The sequence below is a fragment of the Monodelphis domestica genome, chromosome 1 (assembly GCF_027887165.1).
Source record: "Monodelphis domestica isolate mMonDom1 chromosome 1, mMonDom1.pri, whole genome shotgun sequence".
Classification (NCBI taxonomy): Eukaryota; Metazoa; Chordata; class Mammalia; order Didelphimorphia; family Didelphidae; genus Monodelphis; species Monodelphis domestica.
The window spans coordinates 720,356,273-720,378,384 of NC_077227.1; the positions used below are offsets into that span (position 1 = coordinate 720,356,273).

The window sequence follows — 22,112 nt, forward strand, 5'->3', positions numbered from 1 at the left end:
GTGGATAGTTGAATAATATTTGTCTATAGCCCAAAGATTAAAGGAAGAATTTCAAAGAAAAAAAATGGAGTGACTGGTTGGAGTTAGGTAGCCTAAAAAATGTAGTGGTTCTGTCACCACTGGAGGGAGACTCACTATTTGAAAGCTGAAAGTATGCTGATTTCCAACAGGAGACCTGGGGAAGAAATGTTCAAAATGTTCTCAGTCATGGAGATGATAAGGTCCCTTCCCTTACTAGGTGTTTTGCATTTACTCCTATCCCCAAACTCCTCCTTGCTGTTTCAAACCTTTATTAGTAGCCCTGTCCAGCACTGAACAGAGCTCAGTGTGGAGATGGAGTCCCCAGCTCAGCTCCTCTGCCTTCTCCTGTTCTTGCTCCCAGGTAATATGGGGAGGAGATTATGGAGGCCTGAAGGCTGATAGAGATCTCTTGCAAGCTGAGATGTGCTGCATCCTCTGTCTCAATAAGAAAAATCTTTGATACTGACATGAGAGTTAGAACTTTGTTGAAAAGAACGAGTAGATATCAGTGATCAGAATTAAATAGATTGGGAAAGGAGCAGAAATAATATTGATTCTATAACCTCAGATGTCTTCTTATTAATTTCAGGTTCTCAAGAGGAAGTTGTTTTGACTCAGTCCCCAGCCTCTGTGTCTGTGTCTCTGGGAGAGAGAGTCACCATCAAGTGCAAGGCCAGTCAGAGTCTCTTATACAGTGATGGGAACACTTACCTATACTGGTATCAGCACAAAAAAGGAGAACTTATTAAAGCACTGATCTACAGAGTTTCCAATCTGCACTCTGGGGTTCCCTCTCGATTCAGTGGCAGTGGGTCTGGGACGGATTTCACCCTCACAATCAGCAGTGTGGAGCCTGAGGATATTGCAGAGTACATCTGTGGGACCTGGATCTCTAACACAGTGCTCTAGTCCCTAACAAAAACCTCCCCAACTCATTTGACCCCTAAGCTCAGGGGAATAACTGTGTTCCCAAGAGTCCTAGGCTCATAGCAGCTACTTTTCTAGAGGACAAGAATAGGCTTCTTTCAGCCCTCCTCTTAGAATTCTTTTCTTCAGTTCCTATTATTTACTCCATTATTCACGTGGCAGGATGACCTTATGGCAATAGCTGTGAGCATTGCGTTTCACCTTGGTTATGTTCCATATTTTGAACCCCAGTTTCACCATTTGTAAAATGGTTAAATGAAGGATACATGGCAAAATATTTTGGAATTGTTAAGCATCAAAAGAAAATAAGTGATTATTAATTTTATCTTTAAAAGATCTACAAATGAATGATTCTAGACAAGCAACTTACCACCTCCGTGCCTCCTATTCCTCAAGTACAATATGATGGCATTGGACTTCCACCTGATAATCTGCCATCTTCTCATCTGTGATACTATGAGAATACAAGTTCCAACCCTTGGCAGTAAATGATCCCAATACTAAACTGTACTCTGCAGGTTATGAAAAAGTTTCTGGATGCTATAGCTTCATGACTCATCCTAAGCAGCTCCTTTCGTCTAAGGCTACACTTAATGTATACTCGAATGACAAGTTCATAGATTCAGAATTCAAATGTATTTCACAAAGGCAGTTTAAAATGATAATCAATTGATAAAATATTCATTACATATCTACTATATTGCAGGCACTATGCTAAGCCATAAAGGTACAAAGAAAGATAACAAATAGAGGAAACATTTGTAATGTATCAGAATAATTTAAAGAAAGAAAGATTTTTTTGTATCAGATTGCTTACTATATCAGGGAGAGGAGTGGGTGGGGAGGACATGAAGGAGGGAGGAGTAGAAGGAGGGAGGGAGTCTTTACTGGCCATATTGATCAATGAAGTTTATGCAGAAAAATGTTAAAAACTGAGTAAGAAATCAATTCAAGCTACATGCTTTTAGCATCTATTGAGTACTTAGTGTTATAAATGAAATCCTGTTGAGACCATGTTTTACTTTTATAATTATTTATTAAATAATAAACAGAAGGCCCGAGAAAGAAGAAACATGAGTCGTATATGTCTGGCCAGCTAGCTTTCCTAGGTCCCTTCTCTGTGAGCAGATTGTGCCAGCCCAGAGCCACACCGTATACCTCCTCAGTTTATGGCTTCAAAAGAAGAGAGTGACTTCTTGTTCTTTGGTCAATTCATCTTCTTCTTGATGTCCCTTTCCCAAGCCTCTTTGACTGCTGGAATGCGACCTCACTCCATACAAGAAGCAGGTCTTCTGGGCACCAAGAGTCATCATGTCATGTTTGGACTAGCCACACAGTTCATGCATAGTGTCTCATAGCATGGTAGACAAGAGGACAGAGGACTCCATGCATGGCCTCAGAGAGATAAGGGGCAGATGTTCAGATGTAAAAGATTTTTTGCTTTAAAATCAAAAGGTTGTTTTTTTGAGTGCTAAAAAGGGGCTCAGATTAATATGAAATTTCCACATTAGCAATATATGATAGGGTTGAGTTAGAATAACATATCAGAATCTGGTAAATTTATTTGGATACACAAGTCCTCATAATATACACATAAACAACAAAGAATGCTTGAAGACTCAACCAATGCCCTCTACTAGGAGGATCACCATAGACAAAGATATAGCCCTCAATAGCCAGAGTGAAGCAGTTATGTGTCAACATTTAAGAATATTTTCACAATAATCATCATAGTAAGTACTTATGAGTTCCAAAGTATATGGAGCAGAGATCATTTAAAAATAGATTCTTAATAGAATAAATAACAATATAGGTACATGATTAAGTATAAATATATCTATACTTATATGTTTTACTGTTTCCTTAAGTACTCATGTAATTTTTATAATACACAATACATATCCATCCATACATAAATCCATCAATTTTTCCATCCTGTAATAATTTCCTACCACCTGATTTACTACTGGAACTGTAGTTAGTGTGGTGGATAGTGTTAAACATACAGCCAAACACATGATAAGTCACTTACTCTTTCTCAGCCTCAGTTTCCTTCTCTGAAAATTAGAGAACATAATAGTAATTACCTCATGAGGTTCTTGTGAGGATTAAACAAAGTAAGATATAAATTGCTTAGCAAACTTTAAAAAGCTGTTTAAATGTTAACTATTATTATATCACTTAGGAATAGTTGACCAAAAGGATAAGAGTTTATGTCCCTAAATTTTCATTCCAACACCAAAGCAGTTATTTATCCATCAATGGAATAACAAATATAAAATAATAGCAAGTAGAATATTGACTTGCACAACGTACTCTGGAACAATTTATGTAGGTCTTCTTAGCTATTTCTGAAATCATCCTGTTCATCATTATTTACATCATAATAGTATTTTATCACCATCATATTCCACACTTTGTTCAGCTATTCCCCAATTGAGGAATATCCCTTTAGTTTTCAATTCTTTGCCACCACAAATAGAGGAACTATAAATATTTTTGTCCAAACAAGTCCTTTCCCATTTTTAAAATCTCATCGGCATACAGACCTAGTAGTAGTATTGCTGGATCCAAGGGCATGCCATTCTTTTATGGGTTTTTGGGCACGATTCCAAATTGTCCTCCATAAAAGTTGCATTTGATACATAAATCCACTAGAAATTCATTAGTGTCCCAATTTTGTCACATTACCTCTAACATTAATCATTTTCCTTTACTGTCATATTGGCCAATCTAATAGGCATAAGGTGGTACCTCATTATTCTTTTAATTTTTTATTTCTTAGAACATTGTTTTTCATATGATTATCGATAGGTTTGATTTCTTCATCTCAAAATTGCCTATTCATATCAATTGACCATTTATCAATTGGGGAATGATTTGTCTTACTACTTTGACTTAGTTCATTACATATTTGAGAAGTCAGACTTTTATCAGAGAAACTTGTTATAAATCACACCCCCTCAGTTTGTTGCTTCCCTTCTAATCTTGGTTGCATTGTTTTTGTTTGTAAAAAAACCTTTTTGATTTAATATAATCAGAATTATTCATTTTACATCTTGTAATGTTCTTTCTCTCTTGTTTGGTCATAAATCCTACCATTCTTCATAGATCTGACAATTAAATTATTCTATGTTCCCCCAAATTACTTATCACTCTTTATGTTTAAATCACATACCCATATTGACTTTATCTTAGTACAGGGTGTGAGATATTGATCTAAAACTAAATTTCCCATACTCTTTTCCAATTTTCCCAGCAATTTTTGTTTTTTGTCAAATAATGAGTTCTTATCCCCACAGCTGGGATCTATCTAGTAAACACTAGATTACTGAGTTCATTTGCCCCTAATCTTCTCCATTGATCCACCTTTCTGTTTCTTAGTCAGTACCAGATTGTTTTGATGATAATTGCTTAATAGTATATCTTAAGGGTGGACTTCTGGTCAAGATGGCAGCTTAGAGAAAGCTAAAGTTCGGAGCTCCAGAAACCCTTCCTTACTAATCTCAAACTGAATGCTCCTAGGGCACAGAAACTCAAAACAAACAACAGAATAGACCCCAGGAACACTTCTCCTGGACCTGGTCAAAAGGTACATCCCCCCCAAGAGTCGGAGTCTGAGATCACTCGGATCTAAGAGGTAGGCAAAGGGAAGGTCCCAGGACCCATCCCCCCCAACCCAGAACACTGAGTCCGAGGCAGCAGCAGGAACCTCAGGGCAGGCAGGAGGGCCTCAGGAGCCAGCTGTTCTGAGGGCCGAGCCCTGAAAACGACCTGGGCCAGTTGCAGGGGCACCCAAACAGCAAGGAAACAGAGAGAGACAGGAGGAGCCTGTGGCCCCCTGACCAGATCCTTCCATCTGAGTCTCACCAAAGGTCCCTGCCTCAGGGCATACTCAGTCTGAGGTTAATCCTAACACCAGCCCTTAGAGCTCCTGGAAGCCCCGGCCCCTCCCCCTCTGAGTTCAGGCTCCTCTGGCAAGCAAAGGCATTGAAATACATCTGAGAGTGTCAAGCCAGGCGCAGAGCATAGAAGTAAGGCAACAGAGAAGCAACGGGAGGGAACTGAGGAGAGTAGTAACACCGAAACACCGAAACACCAGCAATTCTGGGCTTCCTGGGGAAGACAGGCAATTTGCCTGGGGCTAAAGCCATTGAACACCAGACAGATAATAAAAGAGCCCACCCCCCTCACTCAGATACAGATGACAAACAGCACAGAAGCAAAAAAGACTCAAAGCAACAAGAAAAACAAGAAGGGGGCAACTTTGCACACATTTTATGGAGCAAAAATACAAAATACAGAGGAGATAGAAGAGGAAACACAAGCAAATGCGCTGAAACCTTCCAAAGGAAATGGAAACTCTCCACAAAATTTTGAAGAATTAAAATAAAAAATGATCAAAAAGATGGAAACCTTCTGGCAGGAAAAGTGGGAATTAATGCAAAAGAATTTCACGCAACTACAAAACTGGTTGGACCAAACTGAAAAGGAAAACCAAACTTTAAAAGGTCAGAAATAGGCAACTAGAAGACAATGAGCAGGTAAAAGAGCAAGAATCAATAAAACAAAGCCAAAAGATCAAGAAATTAGAAGAGAACATAAAATATCTCACTGACAAGGTGACAGACTTGGAAAATAGAGGAAGAAGAGGTAATTTAAGAATAATTGGACTACCACAAAATCCAGAAATAAACAGCAAACTCTATCGTAATACAAGATATAATCAAAGAAAATTGCCCAGAGATTCTAGAACAAGGGGGCAATACAGCCACTGAAAGAGATCACAGAACACCCTCTACACTAAACCCCCAAAAGACAACTCCCAGGAATATAATTGCCAAATTCCAAAGCTTTCAAGCAAAAGAAAAAATCCTACAAGAAGCCAGGAAAAGACAATTTAGATATAAAGGAATGCCAATCAGGGTCACACAAGACCTTGCAAGTTCCACTCTGAATGATCATAAGGCATGGAACATGATTTTCAGAAAGGCAAGAGAGCTGTGTCTTCAACCAAGAATCAGCTATCCAGCAAAACTGACTATATACTTCCAAGGGAAAGTATGGGCATTCAACAAAATAGAAGATTTCCAAGTTTTTGCAAAGAAAAGACCAGAGCTCTGTGGAAAGTTCGATATCGAAAAACAAAGAGCATGGAATACCTGAAAAGGTAAATATGATGGAAAGATAAAAGGAGAAAAATGTTATCTTTTTCTTTTACTCAAACTCGCTTCTATGAGGACTACATTCATATCAATCAATGTATACTAACATGTGGGGAAAATATAATGTGTAAGTAGGGGAAAAAGAAAAACCAAATAGAATAATCTTTCTCACACAAAGATTCACATGGGAAGGGGAGGGGAAGAAAACTCCTATAAGAAGGAGAGGAAGAGAGTTTTTACTTAAACCTTACTCTCAGGGAAATCAACTCTGAGAGGGAAAAATATCCAGATCCATTGGGATCTTGAATTCTATCTTACCCAACAAGGGCAGGGAGAAGGGAAAACCAAGGGTGAATGGGGGGAGGGAAAACAAAAGAGGAGGGAAGAAGAGGGGGGAAGGGGGAGGTAACAAAAAGGGAGGGGCTAGAAAGGGAAACATATCAAGGAAGGGGACAAGGGGGACTGATTTAAAGTAAATCACTGGATTAAAAGTTTAGAGCTAAAGAAGAAAGGTTAGAATTAGGGAAGGATATCAAAATGCCAGAGAATTCACAAGTCACAATCATAACTTTGAACGTGAATGGGATGAACTCACCCATAAAACGTAGACGAATCCCAGAATGGGTTAGAATCCAAAACCCTACCATATGTTGTCTTCAAGAAACACACATGAGGCTGGTAGACACCCACAAGGTCAGAATTAAAGGATGGAGTAAGACCTTCTGGGCCTCAGCTGACAGAAAGAAGGCAGGAGTGGTAATCATGATATCTGATAAAGCCAAAGCAAAAATAGACCTGATCAAAAGGGACAGGGAAGGTAATTATATTTTGTTAAAAGGGACTTTAGATAATGAGGAAATATCACTAATCAACATGTATGCACCAAATAATATAGCACCCAAATTTCTAATGGAGAAACTAGGAGAATTGAAGGAAGAAATAGACAGTAAAACAATATTAGTGGGAGATTTGAACCAACCATTATCAAATTTAGATAAATCAAATCAAAAAGTAAATAAGAAAGAGGTAAAAGAAGTGAATGAAATCTTAGAAAAATTAGAGTTAATAGACATATGGAGAAAAATAAATAGGGACAAAAAGGAATACAAGTTCTTCTCAGCACCACATGGCACATTCACAAAGATTGGCCATACACTAGGTCACAGAAACATGGCATACAAATGCAGAAAAGCAGAAATAATAAACGCAGCCTTTTCAGATCATAAGGCAATAAAAATAATGATCAGTAATGGTACATGGAAAACCAAAACAAAAATTAATTGGAAATTAAACAACATGATACTTCAAAATTGTTTAGTTAGAGAAGAAATCACAGAAACAATTAATAATTTCATCAAGGAAAACGACAATGGCAAGACATCCTTTCAAACCATTTGGGATGCAGCCAAAGTGGTAATCAGAGGTAAATTCATATCCCTGCATGCATATATTAACAAACTAGGGAGAGCAGAAATCAATCAATTGGAAATGCAAATAAAAAATAGTATATCTTAAGATCTGATATCGGAGATAGCTGGGTAGCTCACTGTATAAAGAGCCAGTCCTAGAGATGGGACATCCTAGGTTCAAATCTGGTCTCACATACTTTCTAGCTGTGTGACACTGGGCAAGTCACTTAACCCCCATTTCCTGGACCATACCACTCTTCTGTCTTGGATCCAATACACAGAATTAATTCTAAGGCAGAAGATAAGGTTTTTTTTTTAAATATCTGGTACCACTAGGCCATCATCCTTCACATTTTTTTCATCAGTTCCCTTGATATTCTTGATCTGTCTTTCTTCCAGATGAATTTTGTTATTTTTTCTATTTCTATAAATCAACTTTTTTGTTAGTTTTACTGGTATGACACTGAATAAGTCAATTAATTTAAGTAGGATTATCATTTTATTATATTAACTCAGCCTACCCATGAGGAATTAATATTTTTTAATTGTTTAGATCTAACTTTATTTCTGTAGAAAGTATTTTGTAATTGTGTTCCTAGAATTCCTGTGTTTGTCTTGGAAAATAGGTTTTCAGGTATTTTGTACTGTCTAGAGTGTTTTTAAATGGAGTTTCTCTTTCTATCTCTTGCTGAGTTTTTTTGAAAAAAAACTGAATTTCTGTAGGTTTATTTTGTATCCTCAACTTTGATATAGTTATTAACTATTTCAACTAATTTTAGTTGATTTTCTAGGACTCTATTATCTATACATCATATTATCTGCAAGGGGTGATAGTTTAATTCCCTTATTACCTACTTTCACTTTCATTTTTTCTCTAATTGCTAAAGCTAGCATTTTAGTACAATATTAAATAATACTGATGATAATGTGCATCCTGGCTTCACTTCTGATTTTATTGAGAAGTGTTCTATTATCCCCACTATAGATGATTCTTACTGGTGGTTTTAAATAAATGTTACATATTATTTTAAGGAAAGGACATTTATTCCTGTACTTTCTAATGTATTTAATAGGAATGGTTTTTTTATTTAGTCAAAATCTTTTTCTGCATCTATTGAGATAATCATGAGATTTCTGTTAGTTTGATTATTGATATGATCTAATATGCAAATGATTTTCCTAATATGAAACCAACTTTGCATTCCTGGTATAAATTGCATATGATCACAGCAAATAATACTTGAGATATATTCCTGTTATCAATTTGCTTGTTTTTTTATTTATGATTTTTTCCATCAATGTTCATTAGGGAAATTAGTCTGTAATTTTCATACTGTTTTTGATCTTCCTGGTTTAGCTAACAACATTATATTTGCATCATAAAAATTTTGGTAGGGCTCTTTACTTATTTTGCCAAATAGTTTTTATTTGAGCTTAATTATGTTAGCATTAATTGTTATTTAAATGTTTGATAGAATTCACTAATGAACTCATATGGCCTTAGGGATTTTTTCTTAGGGAGTTCATTGATGAACTTGTTCAATTTCTTTTTAACAGATGGAATTATTCAAGTATTCTAATTCCACTCTTGTTAATCTGGGCAATTTATATTTTTCTTAATATTCTTCCATTTCCCCTATGTTATTAGATTTATTGTCATATAATTGGACAAAATAGCTCCTAATGATTGCTTTAATTCCCTATTCATTGGAGGTGTAATCAACTTTTTATTTTTGATAATGGTAATTTGATTCCCTTCTTTCCTTTTTCAAAAAAAATCAAATTAACCAACTCTCTATCATTCTTATTTGTTTCCCCCATAGAACAAACTCATAGATTTTATTTTCAATTTTATTAATTTCTTCTTTGATTTTTAGGATTTCCAATTTAGTCTTTAAATGGGGGTTACATTTTTTCCTAGTCTTTATTTTAGTTGTTTGCCCAATTCATTGATCTGCTATTTATGTATTTTATTGATATAAGCATTCAGGGATATATTTTTTCCTTGAACACTAAGGGGAAAAAGTTTTTAGAAAAAGGTTAGAAATATCTGGTAGCAGGAAGGCAGGGTGCCAAGGGAAAAACAGCCTTAAAGATGTAGTGCTTCTGTCACTTTGACCATGTAAGGGAGACTTGGTGTTTGAAGGCTGAAAGTGTATCTGATTTCTATCAAGGGACATGTGAGGAAGAGCTACTGAAAAATGTTCCCAGCCTTAGAGGTGATAAATCTCCCCTTTTACATGCTGTTTTGCATTCATTCTTGCCCCAAACTCCTCCCTGCTACTTTATCAGCTTTATCCACAGTGCTGTCCAGCACTGGACAGAGTTCCCTGTGGAAATGGCCTCCCCAGCTCAACTCCTCTGCTTTCTCTTGCTCTGGCTCCCAGGTGAGGAAAGAGAATGTGGGAAGGAGACTATGGAGAAGAATGGGAGGTTGGGAGAGCTCTTGTAATCTGAGTTGCACTGTTTTCTGTCTCAAATTAATAGGCTTTCCTTGTTTCTGTTGATTCTATAACCTCCAATTTCTCATTATTACTTTCAGATTCACAAGGGGAAATTGTTTTGACCCAGTCTCCTACCTCCCTGCCTGTGTCTGGGCAAGAGAGTCACAATCAAGTGCAAGGCCAGTCAGAGCCTTTTACATAGTAGTGGGAAAACTTACCTGAACTGGTTCCAATAGAAACAAGAACTTTTAAAATAAAATTACCGACCTATGGAGTTTCCAATCTATTCTCTGGGATTTCCTCTTGATTCAGTGGCAGTGGGTCTGGGACAGATTTCACCCTCAGAATCAGCAATCTGGAGTCTGAGGATGTTGCAGAGTACTTCTGTGCTCAAGCTACTAGCTTGCCTTACACACAGTGTTCCAGATCCGAACAAAAACCTCCTCAAATCATTCAGTCTCTGAGCTCTGGGGACAAGCTACTTTCCCCAGCATCTTGGGATAATAGCAACTGGTTTTCTAAGGTCAAGATAAAACTTATTTCATCATTCCTCTTAGAATCCCTTTCTTTAGTCCCTATTATTTACTTCAATGCTCAGGAGGATGCAGGACATGGTAGGAACCCTGGACAGCATATGTCACTTTGTTCAAGTTCAGTATTTTGAGTCACAGTTCTTCCAACTGCAAAATTGGGGTAATATTACTGTTTGTATCAAACTAACCAGTTGTTTTTAGGGTTAAATGAATGATACATGGGGTAGTTGTTTTGGATTTCTTAAGCATCAAGTGAAAGTAAAATATTTTTTTTTATCTTTAAAAGATCCATGGACAATTGTCTTTGGGCAAGTCATATACCTCTTTTAGTACTGTATTCCTCATGTACAGTATGAAGTCATTGGTCTTCCACCTTGAAATTTGTCATCCTCTTATCTGTGATCATATGACGATGTGGGCTCCAGCCCTTGATAATAAGAGATCTGAGCACTGAGTTGTGTAACAAATGCTCTGATGCCATCATTACTTGGCTCATGCTAGGCTAGCTAGGATAATAATAGCCAACTGAGAAACATTTATTAAAAACCTACAGGCACTTTATTAAGTGGTTTAAGGTATTTTCAATAAAAATTAATCTGGGGGTTTATTACTAGGTTTATACGCATTTATTTATAAAGAGATAAAGATAGAAAGAGGGTTTTCAAACTTTTTAACTTTAGGGAAAGATCCAATTGTCCACTGCAGCCAACTTAATGCTTTCTAGAGATGAAGAGATAAAATAAGAGCTCAGAGAAAAGCAACCCAGAGATAGGCACAGAAACATAGAGACTGATTCTGCTTTCTTTGCTGACTTTTCAAAACCTCTTGCTTCTCCTCCCTCTCCTTGACCAATTGGCTTTCAAACATAGTCAGGCTGTCACATACACAAACAGACACCTGGCTCTGTGACTCCTGTATACCACCACTGGGTGCTGAGGGATGGAGGAATTTTACCTCATGAAAAGGGTAGAAAGAGAGGCAAAAGTTTGAATAAAATTTTCTGTGTATTAAATGAATTTTACAAAAGATGTGCAAAACTATCTGAGGAATAAAAAGAAATCTTCAAGCAAGAAAAAGTGATAAGGAAACTACATAACTCTGAAAGGAATTAGACAGCAAATACTATGATTTCCTTAGCTTCCAAATTAATAAGGAAAAGATTTCCAGAACTGCAAGATTTTTAATAGACCAGAATACAATAGGAAAAAAAGGTTTTACTATCCCTTTCTCATCTATATTCATTAAGATTGGTCTATAGTTTTCTTTCTCTGTTTTTGACCTGCCTGGCTTCAGGATCAATACCATGTTTGTGTCATAAAATGAATTTGGTAGAACTCCTTCTTTGCTTATTCTGTCAAATAGCTTTTATAATAAGGGGATTAGTTGTTCTTTGAATGTTTGATAGAATTCATTTGTGAATCCATATGGACCTGGGGATTTTTCTTAGGGAAATTTCTTTTTCTGAAATGGGGTTGTTAAGGTAATGTATTTCTTCCTCTTTTAGTCTAGGCAATTTACATGTTTGTAAGTATTCATCCATATCACCTAGATTGCCATATTTGTTGCTATATAATTTGGCATAGTAGTTTTTAATGATTGCCTTAATTTCCTCTTCATTTGAGGTGAGGTCTCCCTTTTCATCTTGGATACTGTCAGTTTGGTGTTTTTTTTCCTTCATTTTTTTTAATTAGACAGACTAGTAGTTTGTCTATTTTATTTGTTTTTTCAAAGTACCAGCTTCTAAGCTTATTCATTAAATCAATAGTTCTTTGACTTTCTATTTTTATTAATTTCTCCTTTAATTTTTTGCATCTCTAATTTAGTCTTCATCTGAGGATTTTTAATTTGTTCACTTTCTAGTTTTTTAATTTGCATGCCCAATTCATTGACCTCTGCCCTTCTTAATTTGTTAATATATGAACTCAAGGATATAAATTTCCCCCTGAGTACTGCTTTGGCTGCATCCCATAGGTTTTGAAAGGATGTCTCATCATTGTCATTTTCTTAAATGAATTTATTAATTGTTTCTACGATTTGTTCTTTAACTAACCAGTTTTGGAGAATCATATTGTTTAATTTCCAATTAATTTTTTATTTACCTCTCACGTACCCTTACTAATTATTATTTTCATTGCATTGTGATCTGAGAAGGTTGCATTTATTATTTATGCTCTTTTGCACTTGTTTGCAATGTTTTTATGCCCTAATACATGGCCAATTTTTGTGAATGTACCATGTACTGCTGAAAAGAAGGTATATTCCTTTTTGTCCCTATTTATTTTTCTCCACATGTCTACTAACTCTGATTTTTCTAAGATTTCATTCACTTCCCTTACCTCTTTCTGATTTATTTTTTTAAATGGATTTATCTAGTTCAGATAAAAGAAGGTACAGGTCTCCCACTTGTATAGTTTTTCTATCTATTTCATCCTTGAGCTCCACTAGTTTCTCCTTTAGAAATTTGGATGCTATTCCAATTGGTCCATACATGTTGGGTACAGATATTTCCTCATTGTCTATACTGCCTTTTATCAGGATGAAATTACTTTCCCTATCTCTTTCAACTAGATTTATTTTTACTTTGGCTTTGTTAGATATCATGGTTGCGGCTCTTGCCTTCTTTTTATCAGTTGATGCCCAATAGATTTGGCTCCATCCTCTTACTTTCACCCTATGTGTATCTACCTTCCTCATGTGTGTTTCTTGCAGACAGTCTATGGTAGGGTTTTGGATTCTAATCTACCCTGCTATTCGCTTGTGTTTTATGGGTGAGTTCATTCCATTCACATTCAGAGTTATGATTACTAGCTGTGTATTTCCCAGCATTTTGATTTCTACTCCTGATCCTGCCTTTTCTTCTTTCACTATTTCCTTCTACACCAATGTTTGTTTTTAATCAGTCCCCCCTGGTTCCCACCCTTATTTTACTTCCCTTTCTACTCCCCTCCCATCTTATTCCCACCCTTATTTTCCCTGTAGTCTTTCTAAAATTACCCCCCCCTTTTCCTCCCTAGTACTGCTTTCCACCCCACCAGTCCATTTATTACCCTTTTACTCTTCTATAGGTGCAAATCTATTCTCTGCCCCAATGGATTGGGTTGTTTTTCCCTCTATGGATCAATTTCAAAGCATGTAAGAGTTGAGTATTTCCTATCTCTAACCTCTTTACCCTTCCAGTGTATTGATGTTCTCCCCCCCTCCCACCATGAGCTTCTTTGTGACATATAAATTTACCCCCATTTGTTTCTTTTCCCATTTCTTTTAGTATTAACCTCTTTTTAGCTCTAGTTGTATATATACACATATATGTATTTATGCATGCATGTATCTATATACCTAGTTATATCTTTCCTTTCAACCTATACAGTTTGTCACTGTTCCCTCTAAGTGTAATTCTTCTAGCTGCCCAGGTGATAACAACAGTTTTTAAGAGTTATCAATGACCTCTTTTCTTATAGTGATACATATCATTTTAATTTATTGAGTCTCAAACATTTTTTTGTTTTGTTTTTCTTTTTTCCCTCTTTTTAAATTACCTTTTGATGATTCTCTTGAGTTCTGTGCTTGGACACAAAATTTTCTGTTCAGGTCTGGTCTTTTCTTTGCAAAATCTTGGAAGTCTTCTATTTTGTTGAATGCCCATACTTTCCCCTGTAAGAATATAGTCAGTTTTGCTGGGTAGTGGATTCCTGGTTGTAGACATAGTTCCCTTGCTTTTCAGAATATCATATTCCATGCCTTTCAGTCCTTCAGTGTGGATGCAGCCAGATCATGCCTTATCCTCACTGTAGTTCCATGGTATCTGAATGACTTCTTCTTGGCAGCTTGTAATATCTTTTCTTTGGTCTGATAGTTCTTGAATTTGGCTATAACATTACTGGGTGTTGTCAATTAGGGATTAAGTACAGGAGGTGATCTGTGGATTCTTTCAATCTTCACTTTCACCTCTTGTTCTAGAATATCGGGGCAGTTTTCTGGAATAATTTCCTGTTATATTATGTCCAGGCTTTTTCTTTTGTCATGATCTTCTGGTAGACCAATGATTCTTAAATTGTCTCTCTTTGAACGATTTTCTAAATACTCTGTTTTGTGAATGAGATGCTTCAAATTTTCCTCAATTTTTTCATTCTTTTGGTTTTGTTTTATAGTGTCCTGCTGCCTTGTGAGGTCACTTGATTCTAGTTTTTGTATTCTGGTTCTTAAAGACTGGATTTCATGCATGGCTTTTTGGTTATCCTTCTCCTTCTGGTCTGATTTTCTTTGGAGGTCATCTTTAATCCCCTTACCTCATCTTTCATCTTCTTTGCCTCATCTTTCATCTCCTTTACCTCATTTTCCAATTGGTTGATTTTGGCTTTCAAGACACTATTTTCTCATTTTAGTTCAAGTGCCTCTGATTCCAGATGACTTATCTTAGTTTTTAAGTTCTTTTCCCAATTGTCTTCAGCCTCTCTTAATTGTGTTTTGAATTGCATTTTGAGTTCTTCCACAGCATGTATCCAGTTCACTGGGATTTCTGATTTATTGTTTGCTGATCCCACCCCCCCCTGTTCTGTTCACTGTATAGAAGCTATCTATTGTAATCTTTCTTTCTTCTTTTTCTGTTGTTTGCTCATATTCAACCCTTCTTTGCTCGCCATATTTGTCTGTGCTCTTGCTTCTCTCATATTTTTGGTTTTGGAGGCTTCTGTCAGTCTCCCCTCTTGACAGAAGATCTCTCGGTGCAGTCTCTGGGGGAGGGTTGTTGGGGGTTTGAGCTTCCCTATCCTCTTGAGGCTTTTGATTGGATCAAAGTCCAGCAGTCAATGGGGGAGGGGTGTGGAGCCTGGGCTTCCCTGAGTTCTGAAGAATTTTGATGGGATTAAGTTCAGCTTGGTTGGGCTGGGTGTGCTCTGAGGCTGAAACCTTCTGAAAGGCTAGAGCAAATATGGAGGATCTCCACAACTCTAGCTGGGCTGTCAGCTCTATGCTCCCTCTCAAGCTCTTTCCCTGCCATCTGTGTTTGATGCTCTGCTCTTGGCATAGCCTGGCCCGCAAGGTGAACCCTCTGGACCAGTACCTTTGTCCGTCCAGAAGTTCCTGTTGCCCCTGCAGTCTCAGTGCACTAGGTGGGTGGGGGGAGGTGTACAGGGAACCTTCCTTCTGTCTTCCCCTCAAACCCGAGTGTTCTTGGATTCTGGCTTTGGGGGGTGTATCTTTTGAATTAAGTCCAGGAGGAGGGTTCCTTGGCTCTGTCTTGTTGTTATGTTTGACTTTCAGTCCCCTAGGTGCATTCAGTTTGTAATCAGTAAGGAAGAGTATTCAGATGTCTGAACTTCTGCTCCTTTTAGGCTGCCATCTTGACTCTGCCTCCATATAGTTTTTATGTGTGCTTAATTATATTGGGATTAATTGTTATTTAAATATTTGATAGAATTCACTAATGAATCCATCTGGCCTTTGGAATTTTTTCTTAGGGAATTCATTGATGGCTTGTTCAATTTCTTTTTAACAGATGGGATCATTCAAATATTCTAATTCCACTTTTGTTAACCTAGGCAATTATATTTTTGTTAATATTCTTCTGTTTCACATATATTATTAGATTTATTGTCATATAATTGGGTAAAATAGCTCCAAATTATTGCTTTTTTTCCCTATTCTTTGGAGGGTAATCAACCATTTCATTTTCAATAATGGTAATTTGATTCCCTTCTTTCCTTTTTCAAAAAAAGTCAAATTAACCAATTCTCTGTCTATCTTATTTGTTTCCCACATAGGACATACTCCTAGGTTTTTATTTCCAATTTTATTAATTTCTCCTTTGATTTTTTGGATTTCCACTTTAGTCTTTAATTGGGGATTAAATTTATTCCTAGTCTATGTTTTAGTTGCTACCCTAATTCTTTGATCTGCTATTTATCTAGTTGATTGATATAAGCATTCAGGGATATAATTTTTCCTTGAATACTAAGGGGAAGAAGTTTTAAGAAAAATGATAGAAATATCTGGTAGGAGGAAGGCAGAGTGCCAGCAGGAAAAGAGCCTTAAAGATGTAGTGATTCTGTAACTTTGACCATGTAAGAAAGACTTGCAGTTTGAAGGCTGAAAGTATATCTGATTTCTTTCAAGGGACATGTGAGGAAGAAATGCTGAAAAAGGTTCTAAGCCTTAATAGAGGTGATAAAGCTCCCCTTTTACATGCTGTTTTGCATTCATTCTTGCCCCAAACTCCTCCCTGCTGCTTTATCAGCTTTATCCACAGTGCTGTCCAGCACTGGACAGAGTTCCCTGTGGAGATGGCCTCCCCAGCTCAGCTCCTCTGCTTTCTCTTGCTCTGGCTCCCAGGTGAGGAAAGAGAATGTGGGAAGGAGACTATGGAGAAGAATGGGAGGTTGGGAGAGCTCTTTTCATCTGAGCTGCGCTGTTTTCTGTCTCAATTTAATAGGCTTTCCTTGTTTCTGTTGATTCTTTAACCTCCAATTTCTCATTATTAATTTCATATTCACAAGGGAAAATTGTTTTGACCCAGTCTCCTACCTCTCTGCCTGTGTCTCTGGGAGAGAGAGAGAGTCACAATCAAGTGCAAGGCCAGTCAGAGCCTTTTAAACAGGGATGGGAACACTTACTTAAATTGGTTCCAACAGAAACAAGGAAAACTTATTAAAGCACTGATCTACAGAGTTTCCAATCTATACTCTGGGGTTCCCCCTCGGTTCAGTGGCAGTGGGTCTGGGACAGATTTCACCCTCACAATCAGCAATCTGGAGTTTGAGGATGCTGTAGAGTACTTCTGTGGGCAAGGTACTAGCTTTCCTTACACACAGTTTTCCTGCCTCAAACAAAAAGGTCCTCAAATCATTCAGTCTCTGAGTTCTGGGGCCAAGATACTTTCCCCAGCATCTTGGGATAATAGCAACTGGTTTTCTAAGGTCAAGATAAAACTTATTTCATCTGTCTTCTTAGAAGCCCTTTCTTTAGTCTCTATTATTTACTCTATTGCTCAGGAGGATGCAGGACATGGTAGGAATTCTGGACAGTGTGTCACTTTGGTCAAGTTCAGTATTTTGAGCCACAGTTCTACCATCTGTAAAATTGGGGTAATATTACTGTTTATATCAAACTAACAGGTTGTTTTTAGGGTTAAATGAGTGATACATGGGGAGATGTTTTGGAATTCATAAGCATCAAGTGAAAGTAAAATATATATATTTTTATCTTTAAAAGATCCATGGACAATTGTCTTTGGGCAAGTCACATACCCTCTCGGAGTATTGTATTCCTCATATTCAACATGAAGTTATTGGTCTTCCACCATGAAATCTGTGATCCTCTTATCTGTGATTATATGATGATGTGGCCTCCAGCCCTTAATAATAAGAGATCTGAGCACTGAGTTGTGTAACAAATGCGCTGATGCCATCATTACTTGGCTCATCCCGGCCTGGCTAGAATAATAATAGCCAACTAATAAACATTTATGGAAAACCTACTCTATGTCAAGCACTAAATTAAATGGTTTAAGGTGTTTTAAATAGAAATTAATCTGGAGGTTTATAAGCTTTTATTAATAAAGAGATAAAGATAGAAAGAAGGTTTTCAATCTTTTTACCTTTAGGGAAAGATCCAATTGTCCACTTCAGCCAACTTAATGCTTGCCAGAGACCAAGAGATAAAATAAAAGCACAGAAAAAAGCAACCCAGAGACAAGGACAGAAGCATAGAGACTGATTCTGCTTCCTTTTCTGACTTTTAAAAACTTCTTGCTCCTTTTCCCAGTCCTTGGTCAATGGCTTTTAAAAATCATCAGGCTGTCACATCCTCATACAGACATGTGGCTCTGTGACTCCTCTGTCCCACCACTGTGGTGCCGAGGGATGGAGGAATTAAAAAAAAGAGTAGAAGTAGAGGCAAAAGTTAGAAGAAAAATTTGCTATGTATTAAATGAATTAAAAAAAAAAAGATGTGCAAAACTATCTGATGAATAAACAGAAACATTCAAGAAAGAAAAGTGATAAGGAAACTACATAACACTGAAAGGAATTAGACAACAAATACTATGAATTCCTTAGCTTCCAATTTCATGAGGGAAATATTACCTGAACTACAACATTTTTATAGACTAGAATACAGTAGGAAAGAAAGGTTTTTAATATCCCTTTCTCCGTTTTAGACAACTCTAACAGAAAGCTAAAAGGGGGAAAATAGAAAACACTGGTTTCTGTGGGAACTTATACATATACATATACAATCTTCTAAATTATACAGCAAAAGAATTTAGATATGTTGAAAACGATGTACCACATGAAGCTTTTACAAAAATTAACCATATAGGAGGGCCCAGAATTATTGCAAAGAAATGTAAGAAAACAGAAGTAGTTAATAAATCTATAATGCCATAAAAATAGTCTCTGGTTTAAAAACCATAAACAAAAGATCAAGAACTAAATTGGGATTTAACAATGCAATCCTAGATAATAAGTTGTTGAAAGAAGAAATCATAGAAATAATTAGTTATTTTTTACAAGAAAATAATAATGATGAAATAATATTCTAAAAATTCTGTGATGTGGATAAAGCAGTCCTCAGGGAAAAACCATACCCATAGAAATATGCATCAACAAAATAGAAAGAAGGGAGAATTGGTGAACTGAATATGCATTTAGAATTCAGAAACACAACAATTAGATGAGCTTAAAATAAGCATGAAAGAGGAAGTAGTAAAATTAGAAGCAAATAAAATGGAAAGGAAAGAGCCATATAAGTTTTAAATAAAACTTAAAGTGGTACTTTTGAAAAGACTAATAAAATGAACAAACCTTTAGTTAATTTGAATAATAATAAGGGAAGATACTCCATATGATAAAATAGCTAATCTGCAAAATGAAATAAGAAAGCCAGAAGAAATCAAAAGAATCATCAGAATATATCATGCACAATTATATGCTAAAAAAAGGTAAAAGGCAAAAGCCAAACCCCTTGTTTTCAAGGAACTTAGAGTCTTCTAGGGGAGACAATATGCAAACAATTATGTACATAAAATAATGTAGTTGATAAATAGGAAAGAATGAGCAGAGAACAGGAATTAGAATTAAGAAGAATGAAGAAAGGCTTCTTTTGGTGGTAGGATTTTAGTCCAGACTTTTGGTTTGGGAAAAGATGGAGAAGTGGAAGGAGGACATTCCTAACTTGAGGGTCTGTCAGAAAAAAAAAGTTTTGAGAAAGAGCAAGGAGTCCAGTGTCATTGGACTTAAGAGTATGTTGTGGAAGGTGAAAAGTGTAATATGGTTAGAAAAGTGGGGGTGGGTTAGATTATGAAAGCCTTTGGATGCCAAATGGAAGATTTTTTGTTTGATCCTGGAGGAGATAGGGAGTCAGTGAAGGTTGTTGAGTAGGGGTGTGACATGCTCAGTCCTGTTTAAAAAAAATCCCTTTCCTAAGTAAGTGAAGAATGTACTGCAGTGAGGGAGATTCCTGTTACAGGCAGAACAAACAGCAGGCTATTGTAGTGTTTGAGGTGAGAGAGGACATGAGAACCAGGCAATAGATTGGGGGAATTTCCAGAGGTGCTTAGGGGGATTGTTAAAGAGATATAACAAAAGAAAAACTTATATACCTTGTCTACATGTATGATGGAGGAATGGTAGTGAATCTTTGAGGAAGATCTCCTTGGGAGCAGCTAGATAATGTCATGATTTGGGTGCTGAGTCTAGAATCAGGAAGACAGGGATATTGGAGTGACTTGCCATTTCCTTTTTTAACTCAATTTACTGATGAGGAAGCAGAAACAAACAGGGTTAAGTGACTTGACCTGGTTCACACAGCTAGTAAGTGCCTGAGGCTGGATTGGACCTTAGGAATTGAGTCTTCCTGACTTTTGGTCCTTTAACCACTGCACCATTATCTGAATCTAAGTCATCTTCTTTTTTAATCTGCTTTCTATCCCTGCATTGAGCTCTCTTGTCAAAGGCTCTAGAAGAGTGATTCTTTCTCCTGTGCTGGGTGTTTGCGCAAACAGCTTCTGCCAAATGGTGAACAAAGAGTATTCATAAAAAGTTAGACAAAGTACAAGAAATGACTGTATCCTATAAAATGTAGCACCTATTGACTAAGATCTGATGTGTCTGGGTGCCTAGAACTACATACTAGAATCTTGACAAACTGACAAATGACCAGTGCCCATTCTATAAATATGTATCTCAAAATATCCTTGTGGTCTCAACCTGTGGTACAGCTAGAGAATTACCACTGATCAAACTATGTCCCAACTTCATCTAGACATAACACTTGTGGATAAAAATGTAAGAACCACATATTTAATAAGGGCCATTCTAAGTGGAATTCATGATCTCCAAGCTACATGGAATAAAAAACAAAGAGACCCAGTAGGTGAAATCAAAAGCATTTGGGGGGGGTGCAACTGGGTTGCTCAGTGGATTGAGAGCCAGGCCTAGAGACAGGAGGTCCTAGGTTCAAATGTGTCCTTAGATACTTCCCAGTTGTGTGACCCTGGGCAAGTCACTTGACCCCCATTGCCTAGCCCTTACCACTCTTCAGCCTTGGAACCAATACAGAGTATTGGATCCAAGACTGAAGGTAGGGGTTTAAAAAAAAGTATTTGGGAATATCATGAGACATAGAATTCCCATCCTTCTATACTCTTCTAATGTTGTAGGTGGGGCAGTGGATAGAGATTTGGATTGGGAGATGAAATACTTGAGTTTCAATCTTCTTTACGTAATTTATTAGCTATGTGGTCCATGTTAAGTCACTTGCTCTTTTTCAGCTTCAGTTTTGTAATCTGTAATGTAATTGTAAAAATAGTAGGATCATAAGTGTCAGATAAGCTAATATATAACTTTTTAAATTATATATATATTATATATTTGTAATATATAATATAAATAATAATAATAAATAATTATATAAATATTAGCTATTGTTATTATTGCCTGAAAATCACTTAAAGCTTGCCAGATGAGTTTTTTCATAATGCTTCAATTCAAATAAAAGTAATAATGTTTTTCATACTTAGAACATTAAATAATAAGAATTAATATGTCACAGAGACTTGTCTCAGGCTGAATTTATTAGAATAAGATGAGAAAAATGAGATAAATAATGCTAAGAATCATCACTCATATTTTACTAGCTCTTCAAAGTTTGCAAAGTAATTTTACTCCTAAATTATTTTACTATATAGGTAATACTATAAATTTCTCCCCATTTTACAAATTAGGAAATTGAGTTTTGTATAATTAAGTGAATTTGCCTAAGGCTGCACTGTTAGTTAATGGATTTGAAATAGGTTGGTTTAACAAAAGAAGATGTAGTGAAATGAAATAATATATGTCCTAGGATAAGAAACTGAAGGGAGAGGTTTATTTTCAGGAAAAAAAAGTTGAAGGGGCTGGAGGGGAAAAGGCCTTGACAATGTTGTGTTTCTGTCCTTTGACCACCTGAAGGAGACTCACTCTTTGAAAATTGTGAGTGGGTCTGATTTCTACTAGGGAACACGGAGGGAAGAACTCCTACAAATATGTTGAACCTTGAGCATGAGAGGGCTCCTCTTTTTATTTGCTGTTTTGCATTCCCTCTTCCCCCAAACTCCTCCCTGCTGTTCAAAATCTTCAT

General features: G+C 36.6%; 1 gene segment (V, D, J or C); it reads left to right on the forward strand.

Annotated features, from left to right (window-relative positions):
- Window positions 1–333: 333 nt before the first annotated feature.
- LOC100617452 (immunoglobulin kappa variable 2-30-like) lies at window positions 334–930 on the forward strand. The segment is given in 2 exon segments: window positions 334–382; window positions 611–930. Coding segments are annotated over 2 exon segments (369 nt in total).
- The last annotated feature ends 21,182 nt before the right edge of the window (window positions 931–22,112 follow it).